The 15,046-nt window shown below is 38.3% G+C and overlaps 1 protein-coding gene across 1 annotated transcript; it reads left to right on the top strand.

The window, feature by feature from the left end:
* Positions 1 to 4,131: 4,131 nt before the first annotated feature.
* DIMT1 (DIM1 rRNA methyltransferase and ribosome maturation factor) lies at positions 4,132 to 14,678 on the top strand. Its single transcript, XM_072958612.1, has 12 exons — positions 4,132 to 4,409; positions 4,767 to 4,840; positions 6,002 to 6,088; positions 8,117 to 8,178; positions 8,263 to 8,356; positions 8,442 to 8,491; positions 9,596 to 9,719; positions 9,858 to 9,950; positions 10,766 to 10,830; positions 11,449 to 11,512; positions 12,487 to 12,593; positions 14,137 to 14,678. The coding sequence occupies exons 1-12, from the start codon at positions 4,331 to 4,333 to the stop codon at positions 14,177 to 14,179; spliced, it is 942 nt and encodes a 313-aa protein (XP_072814713.1). The 5' UTR covers positions 4,132 to 4,330; the 3' UTR covers positions 14,180 to 14,678.
* Positions 14,679 to 15,046: the final 368 nt, after the last annotated feature.

Consider the following 15,046-nt stretch of genomic DNA (forward strand, 5'->3'; position numbering starts at 1 on the left):
TAATTGTGTGGAAAGTACTTTGAAACCTATAAAATGCAATATGAAAATATAAGTACAAATATAAAAATATAATACAAAGTAGGCTCTGTGATAATTCACAAATAGAAATCTCAGTGCAATAATTTTTTTGTTGTATTTGGAAAACTTCAAACTGCTTCATTTTGTGACATGATCTATATTACTTTATGGCAATGATGAAAACATTCATCTGACAGATGCTTTTGGAAGGTATCGATTATTAGGTATTAGATTTTCACTGACAATTATTAGATAGTCACTGGCAATGCTTAAACTCAGCATGCTGGTATTAAACAGAGATCATAATCTTTTAAAATTAATTTGATTAATTTAAGATAGCATTTTAATGATCAGAAAAAAATGAGAACATTTTTTATGGAAGAATCTTATTCATAGTATTCAAGGTATATTACTTCTTTCAGCCAAATTTCGTCACATTTTTCTGTTAAGATTAAGACAGCACAGTAGAAATCAAGTCTCTAGGTACTCTGAATTGTCCTGCTTTGTAAAGGAGCACTTCATTTTAGTATTTAGATTTGAATATCGTCACAACAGTAATAATAATAGCTCATTGTTCTAATGAAATTAAACAGCTGGATATTAGTTAGATTTCAATTTGATTTTGTTTTATTTCGTCCGGGTGAATTATATTCCTTTTTCACAGGAACATGGTGTTTCAATTACTGAATCTATGTTAAAAGTGTAAAATTCAAACAATCTTAGTGTTTTTATGACTTTTGAACACACTGAAAGTCTGTGAGGAATTATACTTTATACAGGAAAGTACTCTCAATATTTTATTTTTATTCTTTACTATTTCTCTGGCACATTAAAAATGTTACCATTTCAAGAATGCTGTGAATTTTAATAAGTCTCTTCTACCAAAACAAATGCTAGTATAATTCTTTTTCAAGTTATGATATGTTTTATCGACAACAAAGCATTACAAGAATGGCAATGAATCAACTGTGCACACCCAAACTGAAAAATAATTATTTTTCATAAACAAAGGATATAAATATGAACCAGAGAAGCATAAAATTATTTTTTATAATTATAAAGCCATTCACAGCTGCAAAGATAACTCAAATACATTCCAGCATAAGTTTCATGCTCATTTCTTTAATGGAGTTCATATCCCAATATCATTCAATTCCCTAGGACTCATGGATCCATGATATATACCCAACATTGTCTCACTTCTAAATGCTGCCTTGGCACTAAGAGAAAAAAAATTTTTGGATGAAATTTGGCCAGAATAGTAAGTGATCCCAATTATTAGAACAATTTCCATGTGCTGATGAGGGTAGCCCTCCCCATCCTTTTTTACTTCTGAAGAAATTCTTAAACCAATCGTGTTCTTTTAGTGCAGAAAATAGTGAACCCCTACCTTCCATGTGCATCAGAACCTCCTAGACAGTCTGTTAAAAAAATGGAGTTGCCGAAGCCAAATCTTTTTCTGACCCAGAATGTTTGGTTTAGAATTTGGGAATATGAATTTTCATTACACGTTCTATTAGTTTGCTGGGGTTGCCATAATAAAATGACTCAGACTGTGGCTTAACTGAGAGAAATGTATTTTCTCATAGTTCTGGAGGCTTGAAGCCCAAGATCAAGGTGTCAGCAGGGTAGGCTTCTCCTGAGGCCTCTCTTCTTAGGTTGAGGGTGGCTGCCTTCTGGCTGTGTCCTCATATGGCCTTTCCTCTGTGTATACACTCCCATGGTGTCTTTTTGTGTCCAAATTTCCTCCTTTCATAAGGACACCAGTCAGACTGGAGTAGGTCACACCCTGAAGACTTCATCTTAACTTAGTTACCTCTTTTAAGGCACTATCTACAAATACAGTCACATTCTGAGGGACTAGAGGTTGTGGCTTCAACATATGAATTTGGGAGGGAGACAATCCAGCTCATAACATGGGCCCTAATGTTTGTGACACAAGTGACTCAAGGTTCATACTAGACAAACAATTTGGCCTCTAGGTAAGCTCAAACTCACCTCGGTCATTAGTCTTACGTGGCTTACTATGTGCCCTCTTCCAGGAGGGTCATGCTATTTTAGTCAAAAGTAAATTATCATTTGGGTTCCATCCTTGCGCTCCACCATACTACATAAAAAAGCTTCTCCCACCCACCCTGTTGATCTCTTTCTCCTTGGCTTTATTTTTTTCCTCACACTTATCACCTTGACATAATATCTGTTTTTCCTCACTAGAACGCAAGCACCACTGTTTCACTCATCGCTGTGCCCCCAGTGTGTGGAGCAGTGACCCAGGAAGGCGAGGTGATCGTGCATTCCTTCTGTGAAGTAACAAGCAAGGCCCCCTGCTGAGGAGCTGGGGAGGTGGCAGTGTAGGAGACCTGAGAATTAAGCAGCTTTGAAGGTCCCTTAGGGAAAAGGGGAGAGGAAGATTTGAGGGAATTCAAGAGCTGGCCAGGCAGGGATCAGAATTCAGCTAAACGTGGAGCCCATGAATGTCTCCTATCTGCCTTGTTGTGTGACGTCCAGCAGTTCGCACAGCTGGAGGGAAGAGAGAGCAAAATGGTTACCTGAGTTCCTCAGTGACCACCATAGCTCCTTGGCAAAACATTTGAGGCCCTTTACGGTAACTCCCTACTTACCTTACCTGTTTGTCAGGTATACTAAGTTTCTTTTTCCTTTTCAAACACTCTTATATCTTGGCTTTGTGGGTGCTGTTCTCTTTCAATTCCCAAACTTTCGTAGCTAACTTGTTTGTCTTTTCATTCAGCTCAAATATTATATTTTGAAAGTGTCCCCCAGTTTCCTCAAGTATTAGCCATAGTGCTATGATGATGACTCTTTTAAAGCACAGTCTTTGGAATACAGACCTAGATTAAAGATGTAGCTGTCCCTTACTGTGTGATCTTAGCAAAACATTAAACATTTTTGTTCTTCAGTTTCCTCATCTGTAAATGAACATAAAAATAAGGCCCCATTTTAGAGAACTGTTTGGAATGGTGAAATGAGATAATGGACCTTAAATACCTGGCAAATAATTGATCATCAGATGGTACTATTATTATAATTATTTGCATGTCTCCCTCTCTAGACAGAAGGTTTTTTAAAAGCAGGAATTATGTCATAGTCTTTTTTTTTTTATTCCTAATATCTGACACAGTGCCTGGCCTGTACATTCTCCAAAATTGTGGAATAAATTAGTGATTAGTGGAATGAAAGGTAGTTGAAGACGTATATGGGTATATGAATTTTTTCCTGAATTAGAATTACAGCGAAGAACGAGCAAGGCTTGGGAATGCACACAACTGTGCAGGGAAGAGTCAGCTTTGGTAATGACCCCCCTCCCCCAGTCCCACCCCCATAAAAAACATGTTTCTTCAAGGAAATAAGGTACATACAGGAACTTTAAAAACTGAGAACCATTACAGTGCCAGGCAAAACAAACATGGACCTTATATTCATGATACTTACAATCGGATACACTGTCCTATCGTAACACCCAATGCGCACCAATTACATTTACAATTTCCGACTTTTTGTCTAATTCTCTCAATGGAATAAACTTTGAGAAGACCAGTTTCCTATTTAACTTTGAATCTCCAGGCCCAGCACCTGTTTAATACACAGCTGGAGCTCAATATGTAAAGGTTTAGGAAATGAATGTCGTGGCACAGAAGGAAGGGAAGCAACTAGCAGCTCTAGTGGAAACAGACACTTACTTAAAATTACATTCTTGGAGTTCCTTTGCACAACTCAAGCGGCGGAGAACTCACTCCTCCCAAGGAGCAAGCTCCTAGTCCCAAGATCCTGGGATTCTCACCCCATAGGCTGCTGGGAAACAGGAGCGAGGGACGCGACAGAAAGAAACCTTTGGATTTCAGCGATTCCAGAACCTGGCCTGATAAAGCATGCACAGGCCTAATTGCATTACATAACTTAACCCTCCTCCATTACCTCGAGGGACCACACCAAAACCTACTTAACCTTCTCGGTACCTGTAGGGGCGACAGGCCCCGCCCCTGATTCTAAACTAGCCAATCCAAAACGCCAGAATCGGTAGCGCGGTGTCTTCTGGGATCTGTAGGCTCCCGAGGTTATTTTTTTCCTCCAGTTTATGACTACAATTCCCGGCGGCCACCGGGCTCCAAGGTCGGCCCTCTTTTTGGGGGCGGACTGCAGAGCGAACCGGGGGGCGGGTCCTCGCCCCTCCCCAACGTGGCCAGTAGGGGTGCGGGTGATGCCCGCTGGCGATTACCACGTGTTGCGGTGATTCCGGGCTGTCGTCTTTAGACCTCCCTGACTTCCCCGGCCTGTGGGCCCGCTGCTTGCAGAGATGCCGAAGATCAAGTCAGGGGCGAGCGGCCGCCGGCTCCAGCGTCAACAACAGCGCCGGGAGCTGAAGAGTGCCGGAGGTGGGGACAGCCGGGAGGGAGCTGGGGTGAGGTCGGGTCCAGACTTCCCGCCGGACCCAGCCTGGGCCGCGCGCGGGCCGCGATCTGGGCCGGGAGCGTGAGACCCGGCGGGCCCGCGCTTCCGGAGCGCTCAAGTCCCGGGCTTGCCCAGGCGCCGGTCGCAGGCCCCGCGCGCCGCCTGTGGCTTCCTTTTCAGCGAAGGGGTGGACTTACACTATGTCAGTCCCGGCTCCGAGCGTGACGTTTGGTGCCTCTCGTAGGCGTAGAAATCGTCCCCCAACTATCCTTTCTTCTCTGGGATGGTCTGATACCTGGTTTTAGTTGGGAAATTAAGGCTGTTTTCATGTTCTCTTCCAGGACTCATGTTCAACACGGGGATTGGGCAGCACATTTTGAAAAATCCTCTCATTGTTAACAGCATTATCGATAAGGTGGGTGTGGAAGAGTAGAGAGAATTGTTGGGTTATTGGTTTTATTCTTAGGAATACCTAAGCAGAGAAAGGATGGCTGACATCAAATAGATGCTGTATAAATACTTGTTGAATGAATTGAAGAATTGTGTAGGAGTCAAAAGCTGTCTTCGGTATGATTTGCTTCATTCTGTGGGTCTTGGTTTCTCCTGGCTCCGGATTCTTTTGTCCTTCGGTAGACAGTTACTTCTTAGCTTGACATGTCTGCTTGTTCAATTCCAGATTATTATTCTTCTATTCCCAGTCACTTTTTGTGGGCGCCATTTATCAGAGTCAGTTTTTATTTACTCTAGAGCCTCCAAATATGTCTAAACAGACATCTTAGTAAGTTTGTTTCCTAGAGAAACTTGTGTGGTACAAGCCGGTGCCACATGTAAACTCTGGAGTGTTCTGTGTAGGTTATTGACATTCTTTTATTGTTCTGGATGATTAGGGTGCTAGGACATGAAACAGGTGGTGCTCATTACTTTCATGGCTGCTAAGAAAGCATCCTGGGGCTGTAGAAAGAGCATTGCATAGTTAAGGGATCTCATCTTGACCGAGTGTTATTTGCAAAATGAGGGTTGGGCTAGCTTTTTAACCTTTGGGTTCATGGATTCCTTTGAGCATCTGATGAGAGGTATGGACTCAGAATACTGCAGCTGTGTGCATGCAAACACCCAGTTTTATGTACAATTTCTGGATACTCCTGCATCCCTGAAACCATACATGGATGTAGAATTAAGAAATCCTGGTACATACAACGTACTATGATTCTCAGGCAAGATCACAATCTTTACCTTTCTAGTCTGAACTTGGTGATAACAGTTGGTAACAAGATGCTGTTACAATCATTTTGAAGGTAGAAAGCAGAATACCACTCAGAAAGAACTGCTATTCCTGCTTTCCTGACTCCTAAATTTTATGACTGTTAACTATTGTCCCAGGTTAGGAAAGATATTAGATTTTCAGATGCACCTTTGCCGAGATAATTTTGTTAAGCACATAGATCATGAAGAGATCTCCTAAAAATGAAGTCAGAGTAAGATCTTCTAACTGAGCATTTTTGAACAGAAATATTCAGATGTAAATGAAATGGTGTGTTCAGATGTGCCTGTAAAGCTGAAGTGTGCTTGCTCGTAGGCTGCCTTAAGACCAACTGATGTGGTGCTGGAAGTTGGCCCTGGAACTGGCAATATGACTGTGAAGTTGCTAGAAAAGGCAAAAAAGGTAAAAAGAGGTTTTAGTGTTTGGTATCAGAAAAGACTATTTGAGCAAGCTCAAGTGGTTTACAAATATAAATCTGTTTTAATTAATTGTTTTTGTTTTACAAGTAATTCTTACCCCTTTGCTAGAAACTTTATTTTAGAAAACATGAGCAAAATGGGTGATGGGGTTCAAAAGGTACAAACTTCCAGTTATGAAATAGGTAAGTCCTGGGGATCTAATGGACAGCATGGTGACTATAGTTAACAATACTGTATATATTGTATATTCTTTTTTTTATAGTATTTTTCTTTCCTTTTTTTTTGTATTGCATATTCTTAAGAGTAGTTCTCAAAAATTTTCATCACAAGAAAAAAATTTCTAATTGTGCAATAATGGATGTTAACTAGACTTATCTTGCAATACATACAGATATCCAATCCAATCATGTTGTACACTTGAAACTAATGCTATGTGTTAATTATATCTCAATTTTTAAAAACGGATTAAAAGAAAAAGAAAATATGGGATATATCAGTCTGGAAAACAGAATCCGTATTAGATATTTCAATAAAGGGAACTTAATATCGGAAATTGGTGACATGGTTGTGAGGAGGCTAAGAGAACAAAATGGAAACACTGAGGTCACCCAAAAATAGAAACTACAATGAGCAGTTACCACCTGTAGGCTCAGGGAAACAAAGTAAGGAGGTTGGAGTTATTGGAAGCTAGAACTTGGGAGGAGGAGACCTGAAGGGCTGGAGCACAGGTCTCTGAGATCAGGGTGTCACCTGGCCTCTGGTGGTACCTTCTTTGTCTCTTGGCTGACCCAGTCTCTAATTAAATGGAACCTTTGTTGTCTTCTCTGTTGGAAATAGGCAGCACATTTTAAAGAACTTATTTGAATAGAGTTTAATGAAGAGGCTATTTCCAAAATTGGGAATGTTAAGGGAACCAGTAAGCTTTAGTGAAACACCTAGGGACTAGCAATAGCAGGAAACAGTTATCATCCGAAGGCCTCAAGGGACAAGAGGAGGGAACTTTGTTACTGGAGCCCAATAAGAGTGGGAGCCACTGAGGGGAGGGTATAGCTTAAGCGGTAGAGTACCTGCTTAGCATGCAGGAAATCCTGGGTTCAATCCCCAGTACCTCCTCTGAGAATAAATAAACCTAATTACCTCTCCCCTCACCCTGCCAAAATAAAATAAGTAAATAATATAATAAATAAATAAAATATTTTTACTGTTCTCCAAACACTAAAAAAAAAAAAGAGTGGGAGCCACTGAGCAGGGGGCATTCATAGCAGAACACAGACGCTGCCAGAGCTTCTGCAAGGCAGGGGCAGGCAGTAGGAAACACGCCCTATAATGCCTTTCAATCCCAGCCAGAAGGCAGAGGGTAATGGAGCTGGACTGCATCACCCTACAGGGTACAGAGAAAGCTGGAGAATGGATCCTGGAGCCCAACAGACTAGGCAGCACGTATGTCTACTCTGAAGACCTCGTCTTCCTGAAAGTCAGTAAAACCTCAGCTTATATTGAATAAAAATGAAGATTTCAGCCTATCTGGCATCCTTTTTCATTTACTTGGGAAGTTATCTATGCTGTGAATTCTGGATCTTAGAGCTGAGAGAAGTGATATACTCATTCTGGGAGCGGTTGCTTTGTATGCTTCTAAGAACATTTACTGTGAAGACATTGTATATTCTTCTCATCCTCTGTTGATTTATAAACCATGGAGCCGTATGAGCACAATAATTCTGTCCGTTATTTGGGTAGGACTCGCACATAGTCTGGTTGTCTACTTTCCTGGGTGGTATTTCTGTTGTTGTTCCCTTAACAACATTCCCACATTTCGTAAATAGTCTCTTCATTAAACTCTCTTCAGATAAGTTCTTTAGAATGTGCTGGTAGATACAGTTGAAGGAATATTGATGGTAGAATTGGGAAGAGAAGTTTAATGCATTTAAATCATGTAAGAGTTACTGTTGCGATAACTAAAGATTTATACTCCATACACACACCGACTTTTTTTTTTTTTTTTTTAATTTAGGTAATTGCCTGTGAACTTGACCCACGGCTAGTAGCTGAACTTCACAAAAGAGTTCAGGGCACGTGAGTATACATAATAGAATTAAAGTGCATTTCAGTCTCATGAAACAATATATTTTTTTAATTGCTTCTTTTTCTCATCATCAGACCTCTAGCTAGCAAACTTCAAGTAATGGTGGGTGATGTGCTGAAAACGGATTTGCCATTCTTTGATGCTTGTGTGGCAAACTTGCCTTATCAGGTTTGTTTTAAAATTGCAGAGGCCATTATTCTAAATGTTTCTCTAGTGTGTCTTTCCCAGAAATAACCAGTTAATTCTCTTGCAGATCTCATCTCCTTTTGTCTTCAAGCTGCTGCTGCACCGACCTTTTTTCAGGTTTGTGCCAAAAAGACCAAAGTTACTGTTAAATCTTAGAAAGATTGACAATTTAGGCCATGAAGACAGATAGCCAGTGACTAAAATTAACTCAGTTGAAAAACTACTAGAGAATTTCTTTAGAATTTAGTAGAAAATGCCAATTTGTGTGGAGGTCTCTCTCTCTCTTTCTTTTTCAATTGTCAGTTGTTTGGGGGAGGTGTGGTGTAAGTCTTGCTTCTGAGGCCAGGTGGCCTTTCCCTGTTTCCTCATCCTCCTGCCGTTAGCCCTGGTCAGACTTGTTATTACCTTGTATGTAGATTCCTACAGTGGCCTCCGAACTGGTTTCTAGTACAATCTGTACCAATGGTTTTCAAACTGCAGTTCAAAAATTCCTTAGTGGGTATAAAATAAAGTAAGTGAATCGTGACTCATCTTTTTAAAAAAATGACATGATGTAGAATATATCACAGGGCATTCAGTGCATGTGGTCCAGGTGTTTATAGTTTCATGAAACTTTTGTTTGAGTTACAGAAACACATGGACATACAGATATTTGTGGCCTTGGTTTCAGTGTCAGATGTCTTTCCTAGTGAGACTTATGTCAAAAAAGTTGGAGAGTCAAATCCCAGCCTTGAAGATCTCTTCTCCTGTTCAGGAGTCTGCAAAAAGCCTCCTGCTTGCTGAATAAACCGTCCACATTCCTTAACCTGTTAAATCAGGACGCTGATGTCACAACCTGCCTCAGCTCTTCCAGAAGGGTGTTTGCTACCCCATGAATATAGTTCGGCTACTGAGCCAATTTTGTTTGTTTGGGTTCTGTTTTCTAGATGGGATGATAGACCAGTGCTGATCTGAAGTGCTTTCTTATCTGATCATTGGGGGCTTACATGTGTAAGGGGTTAGAGGTATAGCCATCACACAGTGAAAAACAAGGCCAGCTGGATCGTTTTGTAGTGCTAAAGCTCAGGCTGAAAGTGTTCTCCCTCCTAACCAGCTGGACTGATTACCGTTACCCCAGATATTGCTTTGCTCTATTTCCCACCTGAGAAAATTAATTCAAGTTAAAATACATTTATAGTTGAAAATGACCTTTTGATTTATTCCTTTCTACTGTCTTTTCAGATGTGCTATACTTATGTTTCAAAGAGAATTTGCTCTCCGACTGGTTGCAAAACCTGGGGATAAATTATACTGCAGACTCTCAATTAATACACAGCTGTTGGCACGTGTGGACCATCTAATGAAAGTAAGTAACTGTTGTTGAAATAATATGGCTTACCTCATCCTTGAGCATCTAGCTATGCCTTTCTGTGAGGAGAGCATTTTTGATTACTCATTTAAAGTTGTTTTTGAGAGGACTCCTTGAACATTTTCTCATTAACAGGTTGGAAAGAATAACTTCAGACCACCACCCAAGGTGGAATCCAGTGTCGTAAGGATAGAACCTAAGAATCCACCACCACCTATCAATTTTCAGGTGAGGTTAAAATACTAGGTCATTCCATAAAGGAAAAAAAAAGTCCAAGCTGCGAGATGTGTGCCTATAGTACCAGAAAAATCCTGACTAAACAGGAAGATGTTAATTGTGATAGATACATCCTTGTGGTGGAGTAGATGGAATAATTTTACACATGGTAGTTGAAGACCTCAAAAGAGCATGGAAAACGTCTGCAAAAAATAAAAAAGTTAGAATGCCGTTGCACTTTGCTGAATTTAAAGCTGTGGAAAACATGTATCTATTTGAATAAGAAATGGGAAACAAGATAAAATGAAAATAGTTATGTTAGAGTAGTAGTATGGGTCACACTTTTTAATCAAAATTTTAATTTTTGCGATTTAAAAAAAGAAGAAAGCCAGATGACTTGATGTAAAACTTCACAGCAATCACGCTGGATGAAAATGTGTGTGGTGACTGGTGGCAGTGAAACGGTTTGTCAGTTACTTCTTCAGTGAGGTTTAGTTAGGTGTATTGTACAGGCTATATTCTAAATCGTATCTTTTTTGAATCATGTTTTTTGAAAATGATACTTAGATTTAAATAAATGCCACGTCCTCTGTTCAGATGTGGAACAAATATGTATTTTTTCTAATTTTTAAAATTGACGATGCACAAAAGTGGGAAAATCAAGTATACATCTTTACTTTTGCACGTGTGCCAGCCAGATAAATATTTAGAACATTTTAATCACTCCAGAAAGTTCCTTTCAGTTTTATATATTAAAACAAAATAATATGTAGCAAGTATAGGCAGAGTTTGATATTTTGTAAGAAAATATCCATCTACTGTTTCAGGAATGGGATGGCCTAGTAAGGATCACCTTTGTTAGGAAAAACAAGACATTATCTGCTGCATTTAAGTAAGTGTTCACCAATTTATAATGTTTAAAAGTTCAGTGCTTCAGATACTATGCTAAGTGCTAGAATTTCATCCTTTTCTTGAACAGATACCCTAGAGCGTAAAGATGATCCATGTCCAGACACATTTTTATCTTTTTAATTTTGTACTTTGGGGAGAATTTAATGAAGTTTCTAGAGATGGGAATTAGATCATTTGGTTTTTTTGTTGTTTGGTTTTTTTACAAAACGGGCAAAGAACAAAAACTGACCACACATCTGCCTAGTTTTCCCTTGGGAAAAATGAGGTGATGATGGACCCCTTCCATACTTTTGAAAAATTCCTGGCATTTTAACATGGAAAAATGTAACAGCAATTTGGGGCCCAAGGTCAAGAGAGGTGAAAGCCATAATGAAAAAAAAAATTTTTTTTGAGATGTTTTGTGGAGAGTGTAGAGTTCTTTAAGAATGTAAGAGATGTTTATTGGGACTTATTCTTAAAAATTAGTTGCTTTTGATTATATCATAACTTTAAATATTCAACACTTTAGTTTCTTAATTTCATCATATGGAATATAGACTTGAAGGAAATTATAATCTGATTTGGGCATAATGGTGATATCATTTCCTTATGCTCATAGGTCAAGTGCAGTACAACAGCTATTGGAAAAAAACTACAGAATTCACTGTTCAGTCCATAATACTGTAAGTAGAAAATGTTCCTGTTGTTTCAATAATTTGTTTTAAAATATCCTATTTCTTATTCTGTTTCACCTATCATCACAAGATTCTTAATTTTACATGACATAGGATCCTTAAAAGATGGTATGTCACATCTAACTAGCACAACTTGGACTCTTTAACAAGTCAGTGCTGCTGTGTATTTTGCGCAACAAATCTGAGCAACCTGAATACCCCACTCCATCCTCTTTAGCTACTGCAGCTTTTTTAGTCATAAAAAGATTCAGTTGTCATAATTTTTTAGTTTTAGGCATGTGTAACTTACTCAGCTTAAAATAATTGTGACCATCCCTTCTTGCTTGTTGCTTACTATTACAAATGTAAGCAGAGGGGACTAATAGAAACAAATTAGTTTGCATTTCTTGACTCAGGTCTTACATGGTTTAATGTACCACACTGCTACTTCTATTTTTCTTCTTTATGGATAAAGTCATTGAACATATGCCTACATAGGAAAATTTTAAGCTAGATTAAGAAAAATTTTTGGGTGAAAGATGTGAAGTATAAAATACTTAATATTCTTAAGTGTTGGAGGGGCCACCTCTGAGAAAAACTAACTAGCTGGTAAAATAAAATTTGTGCCAAGAAAATGTGTTATTTTTAAAGGCGTTAACAGTTGCTCTAAAATTTAGTTTACAGCTTTATTTTATGTGTTATGAAGTACTTTGTGAAGCCCATAACCATGAGAACGTTCAAAATTTTTAAGAAAAAGGGTGATGCACATGGTTAACTCATTCAGGGTCTTATGAGTATTTGTATGTGCTAAAGATCAACCACTGAACTCATCAGAGATCCAAGTCTTATCTGCACAAATAGGCTTTCCAAAACTACCATGAACAAACAAGGTGACTATTTTGACTTACCGAACTGAAAAAAAAGAGTCAATGTGACTTCATTAAAGATACGTTGTTCATTTATTCTGAATCTTATATTGATAGATAATACCAGAAGATTTCAGCATAGCAGATAAAATACAGCAAATCCTAACCAGCACAGGTTTTAGTGACACACGGGCCCGTTCCATGGACATAGATGACTTTATCAGGTAATTACATTTTTCTTTTCCTACATGTTTACATTTCTTTACTGTGATATCTTCAAATTAAGAGATTTAAAGACTTTTAAGCGGCATAAGGTGCTACCTGGGAGTTATTGCATAGCACTTCCACGGCATGGAATAGTATTTGGTGTAGAAGATGGAGGCTGGTTAGCTGCAGCAGAATGAACATTTTCTTTAAGAACAGTAGTAAAGAACAGTCCGAGCCTGGAGATAACCTCTGTGGCAATTTGTGCTGTGTTGTGTGTGGTCCTCCCCTCCAGCCCCCTCCCCTAACTCCCATTCACAGTCAGTCTTAATAGTTGTTTGTCTCTTCTAAGTAGCCTGTAAGGTAGAAGAGTCATAATACATATAACTGGGTCTCGTTCTTTTCTTCTTTATTGAGAATAGCTATTATCAAATAGATCTTACGTATGAAATAATATCGGTTACAGTCATATCTGGTTATCATTTCTAACTGGTTTAGTAATACAGTAACTTGTTTTGTGGTGGATTGAGGCAAGTTCTACATACCTGAACTCAAAGAAGGGTGTCATAATTATCTGGGCAATAAAGACTAAAATTTGTTTTCCTTGAATTAAGTAAATCTTATGAAAGCAGAGTAAGTGTCAATTATTATCCAGGTAATTTTAGGTTAATTATTAACCTGTATTGTTTTTAATCACTGACACTTTGACTTCCTAACTAATAAGACCATAAAATTTTGCCTGTTTAGCCAATTCATTTTTAAAGAGGCTGAAGGAAAAGAGAGAGCAAAATGTTCTAAAAGTCATTGGTTTGACTTTTCTATGTTAGAAACAGAACAGTATGTAATTAAGACAATAGCTATTTAATTGGCAGGCTAGCAGTACTATTGAGTCTTTATTAGATGTTAATCCTAGAAGTTGAATAAGTACCCATCTTTTTTAATTTATTAAGTACCCATCTTCCTTTTTCTGACATCTTAACTCATCTTCATGGTCCCTATGGGTCATCCTGAAAATAATCTCAGGTCTAAATAGAAATGTTTCATCTTATTTTCCTTCATTCTCGTTAACTTTCTTCAAGGTTACTAAACATGCAATTTGCTAACTAAGATCTGATAAGTAGCTAGGTGCCCAGAGAGAAGCAATGTGTAAGTATTTAATTTGAACCTCAGTAACATTGAGCTCAGAGAGGAAGCATGGACATGTAGCCATTCCTCTCTTCTAATTCCAAATATCTTCATGTTCATTTACCATGTTGAAATGGAACAAGTTTCGGTGTGTTCTTAGGCCAGAGAGTGTAGGTCTAAGATCATTTTATAGTTAAATTCATCATGCCTTCAGATGTACAGTCTGTGACAGAAGAGGCACCAAAATGATGTAGTTTTAATTAATATCTCTCTCATAAATGTAATTGAATAAAGTTTCTTTAGTGACTACTGTTAGGAGTGAGTGGGCCTGACAGGTTTGCAGATGTGTTTGTGTTTTAGAGTATAGGACTATGTATGCACTATTACATGCTACAAATTAACATTTCAATACCATCCCATTTCGGTTTCTTTTTTCAGATTGCTACATGGATTCAATGCAGAAGGTATCCATTTTTCTTAGGTATCTGGAAAAGAATTTTCAAACTCAAGAAAAGAATTACATTCTTAATAATTTGAGAAGATGAATTATGTATGCTTGGACACTTTGTGCTTGACTATTTTTGATTTAGTATTACTAATGCTGTCACCATTTATTACTTTGAATTTTTAAGGTAGTAAGTCTAAGTATCCAAGGTTTTTTTGGTTTTGATTGTAATATATAGCACAGGGCAGGGTCCAATTTATACCTGATAATCTTCAAGTTTAAGAGCCGCAGACACGCACAACTTTACACTTAAAAGTTATCACTTCTAAGTTTATTATATAGAGATGTTATATTTTCTGTTATATATCTGGGAGTACCTTTTTATGCTTTTAACTCTTTAGGCCTTTGTCCTTCAAGTCATAAAAACAGTTAAAATATAAGCATATTTAGTCACATATTCCGCATGCCATTTCTTGTTATTTATATGTACAGTACAGCAGTTGTTTCTTAAAATGTTATTTTGCTTCTCTCAGTCTTTCTGTTTGTCCTGTACAGTTATTATCATTGCCTACCCCTTTAGCTATCCTGTATTGTAACGGGCTACATCAGGGTCTGGGTAAGCCTGAGTGTGCTACTGCCACCGTGTGGTTCAGGCATATTACTTCTGGGCATGATTCCTTACCTGTGAAATGAGGATGCTCAACTAGAATGATATGAACTATAAGATTATACAGTTTTCTCTTGGGGAGACAGTGAGAGTTAACAGAATTTCAAAGGGTTTTGTAAGTCATAGCTGGCTTAGAAGTTAAAATCTCTGCCCTTCAATTTCAAAACAAACAAAAAATCCCAACCAGCCATTATGCCATAAATGCAGGTTCCCAGTATTCATATGACTTCTAGAAT

This window comes from Vicugna pacos, chromosome 3, assembly GCF_048564905.1.
Source record: "Vicugna pacos chromosome 3, VicPac4, whole genome shotgun sequence".
Lineage (NCBI taxonomy): Eukaryota > Metazoa > Chordata > Mammalia > Artiodactyla > Camelidae > Vicugna > Vicugna pacos.

Coding starts and splice junctions, on each gene's coding strand:
- DIMT1 (XM_072958612.1), top strand. CDS start 4,331: ATGCCGAAGATCAAGTCAGGGGCGAGCGGCCGCCGGCTCCAGCGTCAA. Junction 11,513..12,486: donor ACTGTTCAGTCCATAATACT/GTAAGTAGAAAA, acceptor TTATATTGATAG/ATAATACCAGAAGATTTCAG. Junction 12,594..14,136: donor GACATAGATGACTTTATCAG/GTAATTACATTT, acceptor TTCTTTTTTCAG/ATTGCTACATGGATTCAATG.